This window comes from Ammospiza nelsoni, chromosome 32, assembly GCF_027579445.1.
Source record: "Ammospiza nelsoni isolate bAmmNel1 chromosome 32, bAmmNel1.pri, whole genome shotgun sequence".
In the NCBI taxonomy this organism is placed as follows: domain Eukaryota; kingdom Metazoa; phylum Chordata; class Aves; order Passeriformes; family Passerellidae; genus Ammospiza; species Ammospiza nelsoni.
The window spans coordinates 502,957-517,791 of NC_080664.1; the positions used below are offsets into that span (position 1 = coordinate 502,957).

Below are 14,835 nucleotides of genomic sequence, written 5' to 3' on the forward strand. Positions count from 1 at the left end.
CGCAAGGGCGGGGACAAAATTGGCGGAAAGCGCTTCCGATGAGGGGGCGTGGCCTCCCCGTTGCCATGCGCGGTGCCGCGCGCGCCGCCCGGCTCGTGGCCATGGCCGCCACCGGCACCGGAACCAGCGCCGGCATCGGGACCGGGCACAAGCGGCCGCACCCCGAGCCCGCCGCCCGCATCGGCACCCACGACGGCACCTTCCACTGCGACGAGGCGCTGGCGTGTTTCCTGCTGCGCCTCCTGCCCCGCTACCAGGTACGGCACCGGCAGCGCGCCCGGCTCGGGGCATGAACGGGACGGGAGCACCGTGCGGTGCCGGCTCTTTCTCCGGGTCGCTCTTCTCTCGGTCCCATGTGGGGACACTTGAGCCCACTCAGCGGCCGCTCTTCTGTCCCCGATCCCACCTGGGAGTCCCCCTCGTGTCCCCGGTCCTTCCTTGCGTCTCCGGTCCCATCTGGGGGTCACTGTTCTGTCCCCGGTCCCACCTGGGGTCACCCTTCTCTCCCCCACCCTCTCCTCAAGGTCCGTCCCCGCGGTCCCTCGTCACCCGGAGCCGCTCCCGGGGGTCCCGGTGGCCCTGGGGACCCTCACCCGTGTCCCCTGCAGGACGCGGAGATCGTGCGGACGCGGGACCCGCAGCGCCTGGCCGGCTGCGATGTCGTGGTGGACGTGGGAGGCGAGTACGACCCGGGGCGGCACCGCTACGACCACCACCAGAGGTGAGACCCCGCCGGGGACAGCGGCACCCCCGGGGGACCCGCGGTGACCGCGTGGCCCCGCAGGTCCTTCACGGAGTCCATGCGGAGCCTGCGGCCGGACAAGCCCTGGAGCACGAAGCTGAGCAGCGCCGGGCTCGTCTATTGCCATTTCGGGGCGCAGATCCTGGCGGGGCTCCTGGGGCAGCCCGAGGACGGGCCCGTGGTCACAGCGCTCTATGACAAGGTGACAGCGGTGGCAGGGGGTCTGTCATCCTGCCGGGGTGACGGCTCTGCCCGGGGCTTGTCCTCGGTGGGGAAAGGGGAGCAGTTTGTGGCAGTGGCTGGGGCCTTTGTGCTTCCAGCCAGGCTTTGCTCTGCTGTCTCCTCTGTCCTCCCTTGCTGTCCCGTCACTGCTTCTCATGTTTCTGTCCCCTCGCTGTCCCCAGCTGTACGAGAACTTTGTGGAGGAGATCGATGCCATGGACAACGGGATCGCACCGGCGGCAGGGGAGCCGCGCTATGCCCTGAGCACAACCCTGAGCGCCCGCGTGGGGCACCTGAACCCCCGCTGGAACGACCCCGACCAGGACACCGAGGTGGGGACGACCCTGGGGACAGACCCTGGGGACAGCCTGCTCGGGGACAGACCCTGGGGACAGCCTGCTCGGGACACCGCTGACCCCCGTGTCTCCAGGCAGGGTTCAGGAGGGCCATGGAGCTGGTGGGCACCGAGTTCCTGCAGCGCCTGGATTTCTACCACCGGGCCTGGCTGCCGGCACGGGCGCTGGTGGAAGAGGCCATGCGGCGCCGCCTCGAGGTAACGCCGAGCTGGTCTGGGGGAATCTGTGATTTTGGAGGAGAATTGGGGCGTGGGGAGGTCAAATCCCTTCAGTAGAAACCTCCCGGGGGGGCCCTGCACCCCATATCCTGCACGGCCCCTGCAGGAGGGCACTGGGAGGTTCTGGGCCAGCAGCCCAGGGTGGTTTTGGGAGTCTCCCCCATGTCCCCAGCATGTCCCCCCTGCAGGTGGATGCCAGCGGGCAGGTCCTGGAGCTGTCCCAGGGCGGCTGTCCCTGGAAGGAGCACCTGTTCCAGCTGGAGCGGGAGCTGGCCCTGCCCCGGCCGCTGCTGCTCGTGCTGTTCCCGGACCGGGGCGGGCAGTGGCGGGTGCAAAGCGTGCCCACAGCCCCCCACAGCTTCCAGAGCCGGTGAGAGCCCTCCCCTGCCCTGCCCCCGCCCCCCCGTGGGGTCAGGGTCACTCTCAAGCCCCGTGTCCACCCCCAGGCTCCCCCTGCCCGAGGCCTGGCGGGGGCTGCGGGACGAGGCGCTGTCCGAGCAGGCCGGAATCCCCGGCTGCATCTTCGTCCACGCCAGCGGCTTCATCGGGGGCAACCGGACCCGGGATGGGGCCCTGGAGATGGCCCGGAGGGCGCTGGAGCTCGGGGGGGGCACAGAGAGCACGTGAGCCCCCTCCCCAGCAGAGTCACCCCAGAAGGGAGCCCCTCGCTCAGTGTGGGATGTGCAGGGACCGTTCCCACTTGGATCCTGGATTCTCTGAGCAATCTGCTGTGCTGGGGGGCAGCAGACCCTCCCGGGGGTCTCGGAGCACCCACCCCCTGTGCTGGATGGGTGCCAGCCCAGCCAGAGACTCTTTGGCTCCGTTTCCTGGGAGTTTGACCCTGTTCCTGTCATGTCCCTGCACCGAGGCGCTGCCAGCACCAGTAAAAACCAGTGTGTGCCCAGTGGAATGGCTGTTTGAGGGGTCCCGGGGGGGATGCTGTGACTCAGGGACAGCCGTGACCCCCCCCAGCACGGGGACAGCAATCACTGCACCCCCCCTGCTGGCACTGCCACCATCCTGCGTGTCACCAGCACCGTGTCACCGTCCCTTCCGTGTGTCACAGCACCGCGGGGGGGTCACGGTGTCCCCTCCCTCCCGCTCGTTCGGAGCCATGCCGGCGGCCGGGCTGCTGCTGCTGCTGCTGGGGCTGCCCCAGCACCCCCGGGCCGGTTCCCGGTGCCCCGGGGAGGTTCCGCCGGTGCCGCTCCCGCCCAGCGGCCACAACGAGACGCTGGGGACGGGCACAGGAACAGCGCGGGCCCCGGACGTGGTGGCGCTGGTGGCCCTGGGGGGGTGGCTGGGCTTGGTGCTGCTCTGCGTGCGCCGGTTCGTGCGGCGGAGCCGGGAGGAGACGCGGCTGCACCTGCGGTACCTGCGGGCCCTGCCCTGCGCCGCGCACCGGCAACACCGCGAGGAGGAGGAGCCGCTCAGCGGCGGCACCGGGAGCCAACCGGGCGGGCCCGGGCGCTGAAACAGCCCCCGGCTGGCCCCAGCAGCTGCGGTGGGTTCGGAGCCCGGGTCAGCCCGGATCACCCTGGATCCTCCTGGATCCTACTCAGCCTCAGGAAGGGGCTGGATGCTCTGGGGGGAAAGGGAGGGGTCTCCCCCTTGCTCTGGGGAGGATTTGGGGGGTCCTGGGGCTTTTGGGGTGGGGGGAGCAGGGACCCTGTGCTCCCCCAGTCCTCCCTGCCAGGGCAGTGTAATCCCAGGATTAAGGGTCTGTAATCCTGGGATTGATTAAAACAGTGAAATCCCAGGATTTCACTGTGCCACCCCCAGCACAGCGTTAATCCGCTCTGGGGGGGGCCCAGCTGCTGCCCCCACCCTGTGGGGCCGGGGGGGCTCCCCTCGGGCAGCACCCTGGGACCCCAGAGCTGGGATTTGGGGACCCCCAGAGGGTTTGGTTCACTTTGGGGTTTGGTTCACTCTTGTTCACCCTCGAGTCAAAGCTGGGGATTGTGTGCGTGGCCAAAACCCGCCCCAAAGCCCTTCAGCCATCACCTGTCCCCAAAATGGGGCTCTTTGATCCCAAAAGAGCAGCCGTGGCCCATGGGCTGCAGTGGGATCACACCAACAGCTTCTGAGAGTCCACTCCAAGCTCTTCCTGACCCCAAAATCAACTCTGGAGCCCCCAGAACCCCTCCAGACCCACAAGACTTCCCAAATTCACCCCCAAAAATCCTCCAGTCCCATCGGTGTGAGGAAAGAAGACAAGAGGGAGAGAAAATCCACCTTTAATTGGGGCAGGATCAACACTGCCAGACCCTGAGCAGGTCTGAGGGGCTCCTGCAGGGAGAGGAGGCTGAGCAGAAGGGAGAGGAGGCCCTGGGGTGCCCAAGGAAGCCCTGGGGTGCCCAGGGAGGTTCTGGGGTGCCCGAGGAGGTTCTGGGGTGCCCGAGGAAGCCCTGGGGTGCCCCATGAGGCCCCGAGGTGCCCCAGGAGCCCCTGGGAGGCTCTCAGAGCTCGGAGAAGAGCGGCTGCTCGCGGACGCTGCCCAGCACGGGCGCGGGGCTGCCGCGGGGCTCCAGGGCGCTGACGAAGAAGAAGGGGATGTGGGAGATCCTCCCCGAGGACCAACACTGCAGGGGACAGGGTGGGCAGGGGTCAGTGTCCGGACAGCACAGAAATGGGGAAACCCCTTGGGATGGAGCCCAGCCCGTGACCTGACTGCCAGGGAGTTACAGGAACTGATGAGGTTCCCCCTGAGCCTCCTTCTCTCCAGGCTGAGCCCCTTCCCCAGCTCCCTCAGCCCCCCGGAGCTCCAGGCCCGTCCCCAGCTCCATTCCCTTCTCAGGACATGACCCAGATCCCAAAATCCTTCCTAAATTGGGGGGTCCAGACCTGGACACGGCACTCGAGGTGTGGCCAGGGGGAGAAACAATCCCCTGCTCCTGCTGGCCCCACCACCCCTGAGCCTGGCCAGGATCCCACCTGGGCACACCTGGCTCACGTCCAGCACTGTCCCCCAGTCCCCTCCGGGTCCCTTCCCAGGGACCAGGAAAGGTCCAACCCTTCTGTCCCCAAAACACAGCACCCAACCCTTGGCCTGGTTAAACCTCCTCTCCCCGGAGCCCCCCATGGCTCACCCTGGTCCCAGCCCCCTCCCCAGTGTCCCCTGGGACTGGGAGTGCCCCAGGAGGGACTCACCACGGTCAGGAGGGCGCCCTGAGGGAAGCAGGGGTGGAAGGAGATGAGCTGGGGCTGGGCGCCGCGCTCGCCCCGCACGAAGCCGCTGTGGGGTGGGGGAACAGGCAGGGTTATGGGCTGGGTAACAGCACATCCCAGGGACTGGGGGTGTCTGGGGTCTGAGGGGAAACAGCACATCCCAGGAACTGGGGGTGTCTGGGGTTCAAGGGGGGATGCTCTGGAAAAGGACAACTCAAAGCCAAGGGGGTGAGGTGGGGAACCCAATGAACCCAAACCCACCCAAAGCCCCTGTAACAAACCCAAACCCCCTGCAATGAACCCAAACCCATCCAAATGAACCCAAACCCACCCAAACCCCCTCCCAACCCCCCGAGCCCCCTCACCAGGGCAGGAGCTCGAAGACGGGGCTGTTGCGGGTGCGGAACACGGCCACGGCCGGCTGGCTGCCCGCGCACTCGGGGTGTCCTGTGGGGGGACAGCAGCACGAGGGCTCTCCCTTGTTCCCCCGTCCTTTCTCCCAGGGCAGCAGCAGCCCCAGGCCAAGCAGGGAACGGGGCAGGACTGACCTCTGATGATCACAGCCAGCCTCTCCCCGGTGGGGTCCCACACCATGGAATGAACCTCTCCTCCAATCCTGCAACAGCACAAGTCTCTAAATTGGGGGCAGAGACTCCCAGGTGTGCCCAGCAGCCACGGGTGGCTGCCAGGAGGAGCAGGGACCCCCCTGTGCCCCCAGCCAACCCACCTCTCCTCCCCGTAGAGGGTCTCGAAGGTGGTCTCGGACAGGTCTGCCACGATCGAGGCCGTCTTGGAGCCTCCCACCTGCCCCTGCATCTCCCCTGCACGGGACAAACCCACACTCCATCAGCCCACTGCATTCCCTGGGTGATCATGCATTTATTTCTTTCTCAGAGCAGCTGTGCTGGTGTCCCAGGAGTGGCAGGGATGGAGGACAAGGGACAGCAAACACCAGGACCCCCACGCTGGCTCTGGAGCCACCGGAGTCTCCCTGAAATCTCTCCAAGACCCCACAACTGTGACTGAGGAGCAACGTGAGGGATGGAAAAACCTGAATTCCAGAGATTCCGTGCTTGGAGACCCCAACACACTCCCTGTGTGTCCCAGCTCCTCACCCCAAAGCTGTGGGGACATCTGGGAAGCTCCAGGTGGGACAAACTCACCGCGGTACTCGGAGAAGGACAAGGAGTAGATGACGGACTCGCCCAGCACGGTGAAGAGCAGCCGGCTGCCGTCGGGGCTCCAGCACCCTGTCTGGGGACAGTGCCACCCTGTCACCTGCCTCTGGGACAGTGCCACCCTGTCTGGGGGACAGTGCCACCCTGTCACCTGCCTCTGGGACAGTGCCACCCTGTCTGGGGACAGTGCCACCCTGTCACCTGCCTCTGGGACAGTGCCACCCTGTCACCCCTGCCTGTGGGACAGTGTCACCCTGTCACCTGCCTGTGGGACAGTGTCTGCCACCCTGTCTGGAGTGTCTCAGACTGCAGAAAAGGAGGCTCAGGAGGGACTTTTCACTCCACAAGTCCCTGATGGCAGGGGACAGCCAAGGTACAAGAGGACATGGCCTCAGGCTGTGCCAGGAGAGGTTCAGGTTGGATATTGGGAAGATTTCCACACAATCACGGAAAATTTCCACAATTTCTTGGGCTGGCTGCCCAAGGCTGGGGTGGAGTCCCTGTTCCTGGAGGGATTGAAAAGCCCTGTGGATGTGGCACTTGGGGACAGGGGTCAGTGGTGGCCTTGGCAGTGCCAGGGCTTGGCCTGGGTGGTCCCAGAAGGCTTTTCCAGCCTCAGTGATTCCCTGGGAGGGGAATATCCCACCCTACCTGGCAGCGTCCCCTGATGGTGGGCCAGCGCTCACAGGTCCACATCTGGGCCTCCCACACCCTGCAGGGGATGCAGGAGGCTTTAGGGAGCAGAAATCCTGGGAATCTGCCCCAATCCTGCTGCTCTGGGAATCCAGAGTGTCCAACCCCGTCCCCCAGCCACTCCCCACTCTGCCCCCACAGCAGGAGCAGGAGCAGGAGCTGGGGGGATGTTTTGGATCCAGATTTTATGCAGCGAGGATGAGGACGGGCATGAGGAGCTCACCGGAACACGGCCGAGGGGGTGGCTGCCAGCACCTTGCTGCCATCGGGGGACCAGGCCAAGTAGGTGACACCGCCACCCCCAAACCACTGCAGCTGCACACAGGTCTCGGTGGACACGTCCCACACCTGCAGGGGACACGGGGGATGATGGCGACAGCAGGATTAGGGGACACAGAGGGAACATTTCAGGCCCCGGTGGCACTGTGTGTGTCCAGCCCGGGTGTCCCTGGGTGTCCCCAGAGGGTCCTCACCAGCATGGCCGTGTCCACGGGTGACGCTGACAGCAGCCGCTCCCCGCTGGGCGCCCAGGCCAGGCTGGTGACAGGGCTGTGCCCGGGGCAGGACAGCACCTGGGCACAGCCCGACGAGGGCCTGCACAGGACAAGGGAGAAGCCAGCAGGATTTGGGGTTTGCTGGCAGGATGGCGGTGCTGTCCCAAAGCCAGCCCCAGTGGGGTGACAATGGCCAGGAAGGGAAGGTGGGAGCTGTCACCTGGTGGAGAGGGAGGTGGGGTCCAGGTGCCACACGAGCACGCAGCTCTGGCAGGCCACGGCCAGGATGGAGGCACAGAGAGGCTTCCAGGCCATGGCAGCCACGTTCCTCTGCAGGCGGTGCTTCAGCGAGGGCACGGTGGCACTGTGGGGAGGGGACAGGTGACACAGCTGTGGGGCACAGAGCCCTGGTGCAGCCACAGTGTCCCCTGCCAGCCCTGAGCGCAGTGAGGGGGGACAGCAGGGTAGGAGGGGCTGTGCCCTGCCAGGTGACACCGGAGCGAGCCAGGTGTCACACACCTGGTGTGACTGAGCCGAGGTGTCCCCAGTCCGGCCAGGGCCCAGCCTGGGGACACCCGGGGGGGCTGCAGGAGCAGCCGGCAGAGTCTTCTCCTGAGCAGGGACTGGCATTCCCTGGGGGAGCAGGGAGACCTGGGGGACAGAGGACACTCAGCCCGTGTCCCCCCAGCTCTGTCACCACCCCCAGGGCTGGGTGACCCCCGGGATGTCCCCAGAGGCACAGAGCAGGCAGGGAAAGGAAAGGCAAAGCTCTTGAGGCTCGGGGCAGAGCGAGGAAGGAGCAGGGGGGCTGAATGAGAGCCCAGGTATGCCAGGTGGGCCAGGAGGCCACGGGCAGCAGCCCCAGGGCAGTGCCAACCCCAGGCTGCCCAAATCCCAGACAAAGTCCCACCTGTTGGAGTTGTAGACACGGATGGAATCGTCCAGAAGAGCCACAGCGAATTTGTTGGTGTGGGGGTGCCAGGCGAAGGCCCTGATGGTGCAGCCAGCCCTGGAGGGGGCACAGGGCAGGGTGAGACTCCCCCCAGCACCCACTGGGCTGGCAAAGACCCTGCTCAGAGTTCTCAGAGAAATAAAAACTTCCTTGTTGCTGCCCAACAGGACCATTTTCTTTGAGAAACTCCCTGTTTCTGGGACTTATTCACAGGGCTCTGCTGAGGGGCTGGGGTTGGAACTGGAAGGAATTTTCCAGGCTCTGATCTCCTTTAACCCTGATATCTCTCCACCCAGGGCACACAAAGCAGGGCAGCCAGAGTCAGTGGGGCAATGTTTGCCTTTAATTGCTGAGCCCACCCAAACGGGGCCATCCTGTCCTTGTACTCCCACCCTGGCACGGTGACTTTGGGACAACCAGGACTCACCAGTCCACGGCCTGGGAGAAGGCTGCGATCATGTCCTCACTGGTCAGCTGCAGGGACAGGAGAACACTGAGCTGGCAGCAGGGACCCCCAGTTCCCAGCCCTTTCTCCCTCTCCCCCCCCTGGATCTGGGCCCCTCTTGGAGCACCAAACACCTTCTCAGTGTCCATTTTCCACCAGTGGAGGAAGGAGCGGTGTCTGGAGCTGGGCACCATCAGGAGGAGCATTTTGGGGGGGGGTTTAGTGGGGAAGGGACCACCCCGCATCCCGAATGGCTGCTCCCCTTGCCCCTGGCTCCCGCAGCAGCAGGGATCAGGCAGAATGACTCACGGACAGGTGTGGGAACAGGGATCCGTGCAGCGAGGACAGCCAGCGGCACACGGCCAGCGCGTGGCTCGAGCCCGTCCGCAGCCACTGCAGCCCTGGCAAAGGGCAAAGGGACCCTCAGCGTCCCTGCAGCACCAGGGGAACAGGGCAGGGACAGCAGGGCCCAGCCAAAGCATTGCAGCGAGACCAGAGACCCCCGGGCAGCCCAAACTCACCCTCCTCCTCGGCGCTGGCCAGCTCCCGGAGCAGCCCGCAGAGCCCGGCATCGCGCCTGCGGCGAGAGCGGGGTCACTGCCCGTCCTGGGGACAGGCTGGGCTCTCTGGGGCCAGCGGGGCACTCACCAGGCGCTGAGGCAGCGCTTCCAGAGGGACTCGCGGTGGTGGATGAAGGGCGAGCGGGCGCTGGGCTCCAGGCGGCCGTGGGCCTTGAGGGGCTCCTTGGGCAGGGTCAGCACGGGCAGGTCGGGAACCTGCAGCACACAGAGACCCCTGAGACCCCCCGAGCCCCAGGGAACAAAGGGACGCCCCCAGGGCAGCGGGCAAACGGCGATGGGAGGAAAGCAGGGGCACAAGGAGCGAAGGAGCAGCCTGAGGGTGCCCGGAGAGACCCCAGCAGAGGGGACAGAGCTGCAGCCACAGCTGAGAGGGACGAATGTGGCAGTCCCAAGGCTGGAGGGGGCTGGCACGGCTCTGGAGCGAAGAGGGCTCACCTGGCCCGGGGGTCTCACCTGCCTCTGGAAGGCCAGCGGGAGCTGCTCGCTGAGGCGGCCGCAGACCAGGACGTTGTTGAGCTCGTACAGGGTGACATCCCCAGGGGGAGGCGGCGGCGGGAACAGCCCCAGGGAGCACATGGCGGCACCGAGCCTGGGGGCGAGACCGGGCCGGGGGGCGAGAGCTGAAACCGCCGCTGCCGTCAGGGTGCGCCGGCTCCAGGCCGGAGACCCTCCCTCCGCCCCTCACCCGCTCACAATCCCCAGTGCCCCCCGGGTTCTCCCCGGATCCCCCTCACCCGCTCCCCGCCCTCAGCCCCCGGCGGCGCCATCTTGGCTCCTCTCACCCCTTCCAGCTCCCGCTTCGCGCCAATCGCCGCCGCGCACCGCCCTCGCGGCTCCGGGCGCGTGTGAGAGGGGAATTAAAAGGGCCGCCGCTCGCGTGGGAAATACGCGGAGTCCTCGCTGAGGGTCAACGCCACGCTCCCCGATTTTCCTCGGCGAAGGAGAGAGAATATCAGCCTCCCCTGCACAGCCGCGCTCCACACGTGACTTAGTGGCTCTCCGGGTGTAACGAGGATTGATTAAAATGGGATCACTTATTACTGTCGTTGCCCCTTTAAGAAAGGCGGAGCCTCCCTTGAGGGGCGGGGCGAGAGGGCGTGTGCTGCCGACGGGTCGCGTGTGGCCGAGCGGGGCTGCGCTGCGACCGGGACCGGGGACGGGACCGGTGACCGGGACCCCCGGGACACCGCCGTGTCCTCCGGGCACCCCCGTGTCCCGCGGGCACCCCGGTCCCGGACCCCTCTTGGGCTCCCGCGGCATCCCGGTGTCCTGCGCTGCCGTGTCCCCGGTGCCACCTCCCCCGGTGTCCCCTCTCGCGGGCGCCCGTGTCCGTTCTCGCCGTGTCCTCTGGGTGCCGCTCCCGCCGGGTGCCCCCCCTGGCTCGCTCCCAGCCCCTCTCCCGGGGCTCCCGCTTTTCTCGTGTTTATCCCCGTGTTTTCCTTAGCGGCCGCAAGAGTTATTTTAATTTTCTCAGGATATTAAATAAAGGCGGCGGGGGGAGCTGCGGCGGGGGGCCCCACATTCCTCGCCCGTTACGGAGCGAGCGGGGTTCGATAGGAGACGACGATTTGGGATGGCGCCGACATCAGAGCCACCGCAGGGCTGGCGTGGCCTCGTGGCGTCCCTCGGACCCCCCCAAACGCGGCTGATGGGGCAGCGAGACAGGAAAAAAGGCGGTGGCGGCGGATGGGGGGTCCCCGGTGGGGTTGGGGGTGTCTGGATGGGGTTGGGCTCTGTGGTTTGGGAGGCTCCGGGCGGTCGAGCCCTCGGTGGCCGCCGGGCCGGGGTTTGGCTCCGGGACGTGGCTCCCTGCCCTGCTTGGCACTGGCCCACCCACGGCGAGCAGGGCTGCAGTTCTGGGGGGAAACCCCGAAATCGGCGAATTTGGGTCGGGGAGGATGTGGCTGGCTTGGGGGGCTGCATGGAGAGGTGGCACTGCCACTCTGAATCCCCCCGGGAGCCGCCCTGGAACAGCTCTGCGTGGTGGCGCTGAGCTCCGGCCGCTCCATTGCCGCCTCCGTGCCTCAGTTTCCCCACCCCGTGTCCCCCTTTCCCTGGGGACAGCTGGGTCCTGGCCAGCCCGTGGCCACCGTGACTCACCCGGGGCTGGCACGGGACCTGCTGCCACCCCTGTCCCTGTCCCTGTCCCCCCGCGGGGCCCTGGTGCCAGCAGCTGCCCCCCCCCCCCCCCCCCCGCTCCGTGCTGGCACTGGAGCTCGTTTCCGCCTCCTGTTGCCTTTTTCCGTGGCTTTTTGGGTTTTTTTTTCAGGAAAAGCCCCAAACCAGGGCTGAGCGCATCAAAGGGCTGGCGGGAGCCCAGGGCAGGGGGAGGGGGAGCGCAGCGGGGTCCCCGCCAGCCCACAGCGCCCAAAATTGGGGTGTCCTCGGGGACACGTGGCCCCGCCGCGTGCCCGCTGCTGCCACGTGGGCCCTGGGATGTGGCCGGTGGGAAACTGAGGCACGGGGCTGTGCACACGCGTGTTCCCGTGCACACGATGTCCCTGGGAGTGGGGACGCGGCTGCTGGGGACACGCGTGGGCAGGGTGAGGCGGGCAGGGGACAATCCTGCCAGGCCCTGCTGGCTGTCCCTGAGGTTGGGGACATGAGGAGGGACATGGGGACAAGGAGACATGGGGACAGGGTCTTGGGGACAAGGAGACTGTGGGGAGCACAGGGGACAGGGTCCTGGGGAAAGGAAGAGGCACAAGATACAGCACCCCAGGGGCTGAGGACAAGGGGACAGCCCAGCTTGTCCCCAACCCCGCCGAGCTCCTGCCGCCCCCAGAGAGGGGGGGCACAGTGACCCTGAGCAGGCCCGTGTGCCCCCCCCGTGCCTCAGTTTCCCCTGGAGCCCTGCCGGGAGGGGGAAGCTGAGCACATCCCTGTGATGAAGCCGCCCAGCCCCAGCCGCAGAAGGGGCCCGGCTCCACTCTCAATCTTTTATTGCTTTTTTTCCAGGGGGCAGGAGGGGCAGGCAGCTAAAAAAAGTGGGGGGGACACGTTACATGAGCACTGATGAACCAGGCCGGGGGAGGGGAGGGGGGCAAACCCTGTCCCTGAGTGCGGGGCGTGAGGCGAGGGCTGGGGGGCAAGAAGGGCTGGGGGAGGTGGAAGGGAAAAGAGAAAAGGGGGGGGGGTCTCACCTTGACACCCCCCCGTGAGCCCCAGAGCGCTCGGAGAGCCCCCCCATAATTTAAGACATAAATTAGAATGGCTAACTAGGAGCTGGGGAACTGAGGGGGAGGGGGCTCGGGGGGAGCAGCACCCCGTAATAAATATCCCCAGCGGCGAGGAGGAGGAAGACGAAGATGAAAGCGGAAAGGCTCAAATCTCCAACAAACTGCCGGCCTCGGGGCTGCCGCCGTCCTTGGCGGGCGAGGCGGGCCGGGGGGACGCGGGGGGCTGCTCGGCGCCGGGGGGCGGCTTGGGGGGGCCGGGGTCGGCGTGGGTCTTCTGGTGCTTGCTGAGGTGGTCGCTGCGGGTGAAGCGCTTGCTGCACAGCAGGCAGGTGAACTTCTTCTCGCGCGTGTGGGTCCGGACGTGGCGCTCCAGCTCGTCGGAGCGGGTGAAGCGCTTCCCGCAGAAGAGCCAGTTGCACACGAAGGGCCGCTCGCCCGTGTGCCAGCGCAGGTGCGCCTTCAGGTGCGAGGCTTTGCCGTACACCTTGCCGCAGCCCGGGATGTGGCAGCTGTGCACCGGCTTCCGCCGCGACCCCGCCGGGCCCCCGAGCCGCTCCAGCTCCTGGCAGTTGGGACAATCGCACGCCGGGCGTCCCCCCAAGGAGCCGCCGCGGGGACCCTTCGGGGTCTCGCCGGGCGCGGGTTTGGGGGCGGGGGGCGCCGCGGGGGCGTTGCTGTAAGGAGGGGGGTTCAGAGCGCCGAAATCGGAGCCGTAGGTGGGCAGAGGGGGGCTGAGGGCGGGCTGGCCCTGCAGCGAGCCCTGCAGCCCCTCGGCGCCCGCCGGCCCGCCCAGCCAGCCCCCGTTGGGGTGCACATCCCACCAGGACGGCGCGGCGGGCCCGGAGCCCCCCGGCAGCCCCCCGCCGATGCCGCCCTTGTACCAGGAGCCGTAGGGGTGCGGCATCTCCAGCGAGGGGTACACGCCGGGCAGGCACTCGCTCGGGGGATGGCCCTTGGCCGCCACCACCACCGGCGCCCCCAGCACCTCCTGGGCGCCCGAGGGCGCGGGGAAGGGGTGCCCGAAGGGGCCGTAGTCGGGGCCGTAGGGGCCGGGGGACGCCTGGGGGCTGGCGGACGGCGACAGCAGCCCCGGGGCGCTGGGGAAGGCGGCGGCGTAGGAGTCACCCATGGCTGCGGCGGCGACAGCGGCGACCCCGAGGCGTGGGGGGCGATGTCAGCGGGGGCTCGCGGCCATGGCACTTGGCAGCCTGTGGAAAAGGGGAACGGGGCTTGAGGGTTCCGAGGGGCACCGTGTGCCACGGGGTACCCGTCCTGGGGGTCAGCACTGGGGGCAGCTGTACTGGGGTGTCAGCCCTGCTGGGACACCCAGCAGCATCCCCAGTCCCACGGTTCCCACCACCCCCAACGCTCCCAATCCCCTGTGCCTCAGTTTCCCCCCACAGAGTTGGGGCCACCCCATCACCCCCCAGCCCAGCATCCCCCCCAAAGGGGCTTCTCCGGGGGCTGCTGTGGGGTTGTGCTGGTGGCAGGGCCTCCCCCCACCCCCAATCTCGGCTCCTTCTGCCTTTATGGCCTTTTAATCGAATTATGCTGTGGCCTCCCCCTCCCCGGGTGACTTCCTCTGCTTTTATACCCGTCATGGCTTTCAGCTGCGCGGGCTGGCCCGGGGTGTCGTGAGCTGGCCCTCACCTCCATCATCCCCACCATTCCCTTTATTTTAATTATTTTATTTTAAATTAATCTCTTCACCCACTTTGGTGCATTTCCACTTTGGCTTTTTTGTTTGTTTGGGAGTTTTTTAGGGTGTTCCCCCCTCGCCCCCCTTTCTGGTTTTTTTTCCTTTTTTTTTCCGTGGTTTTTGCGCCTATTTTTACGCCGGCCCCGGCCGTGGCCGCAAGCGCGCTCCCGGTTTTCCAAGGATAACAAGGGCCAGGCCTGTGCCCCGGGAACGCTGCCCTGCCGCGAGAGCCGAGGTAATTAAAACCAGGGCGAGCGGCAAACGGAGGCGCACGCTTAAAATAGTGTCAAACTCCCATAAATCAGCTCCGCTTGCGCCGCGAAATTAAGGAGCAGGGAAGGAGCCCCGAGAGCTGCGGGCTGAGCGCCGCACGAGGGTGACAGTCCCTTTGTGGCTGGCTCGGGGATCCTGACCCCTCCCAAGTCCCCTCACGGCCTGGGGAGGGGTCCAGCCCCTGCTCTGGGGCTCTCCAGTCCCAAATTCTGGGTCCCAAATTCCCGGTCTCTTGTCAATGACCACCAGTGTCCGGTTCTTGATGCTCAGTTCCAGTTCCCCATTCCCTGTCCCCTTGTCCCCCAGTGCCTGGTCCCCTAAGTCCGCAGTTTCTTGGTCCCCAAACCCAGTTCTTGTCCCCAGTCCCAATCCCCAAACCCCATCCCTGGTCCCCAGTCCCTGGTCCCTAGCCCCAAGTGTCCCCACAGCCCTTGCCTCAGTTTCCCCCACCCTGTCAGTGCCACCCCCTGTGCCCTGAGCCCGAGGACACCTGGGCCTGGCTCCTGTGCAGTGGCGCTGTCCCCAGCCAGAGGGACACTTCAGGGTGACAGTGGCACTCGGCACCATCCCCTGTCCCTGTTTCCCCTCTGGGGATGGCAGGGCAGTCCCTGCTGGGGCGGGGGACACACGTGTCC

At 66.8% G+C, this 14,835-nt stretch overlaps 3 protein-coding genes across 3 annotated transcripts; 1 reads left to right on the forward strand and 2 right to left on the reverse strand.

The window, feature by feature from the left end:
- Nucleotides 1-38: 38 nt before the first annotated feature.
- Nucleotides 39-2,442, forward strand: MYG1 (MYG1 exonuclease). Its single transcript, XM_059491144.1, has 7 exons — nt 39-257; nt 609-721; nt 785-944; nt 1,147-1,296; nt 1,395-1,517; nt 1,727-1,908; nt 1,985-2,442. Exons 1-7 carry the CDS (start codon nt 39-41, stop codon nt 2,163-2,165), a joined length of 1,128 nt encoding a protein of 375 aa, XP_059347127.1. The 3' UTR covers nt 2,166-2,442.
- A 1,308-nt stretch (nt 2,443-3,750) lies between these two features.
- Nucleotides 3,751-9,707, reverse strand: AAAS (aladin WD repeat nucleoporin). Its single transcript, XM_059491253.1, has 16 exons — nt 9,503-9,707; nt 9,117-9,244; nt 8,990-9,045; nt 8,778-8,869; nt 8,451-8,497; nt 7,982-8,080; nt 7,292-7,435; nt 7,051-7,171; nt 6,801-6,925; nt 6,536-6,596; nt 5,870-5,960; nt 5,434-5,527; nt 5,255-5,322; nt 5,072-5,153; nt 4,689-4,773; nt 3,751-4,120 (listed from the first exon to the last, which is right to left on the reverse strand). The coding sequence occupies exons 1-16, from the start codon at nt 9,623-9,625 to the stop codon at nt 3,998-4,000; spliced, it is 1,539 nt and encodes a 512-aa protein (XP_059347236.1). The 5' UTR covers nt 9,626-9,707; the 3' UTR covers nt 3,751-3,997.
- A 2,412-nt stretch (nt 9,708-12,119) lies between these two features.
- SP7 (Sp7 transcription factor) lies at nt 12,120-13,357 on the reverse strand. Its single transcript, XM_059491246.1, has one exon. The coding sequence runs from the start codon at nt 13,355-13,357 to the stop codon at nt 12,374-12,376; it is 984 nt and encodes a 327-aa protein (XP_059347229.1). The 3' UTR covers nt 12,120-12,373.
- Nucleotides 13,358-14,835: the final 1,478 nt, after the last annotated feature.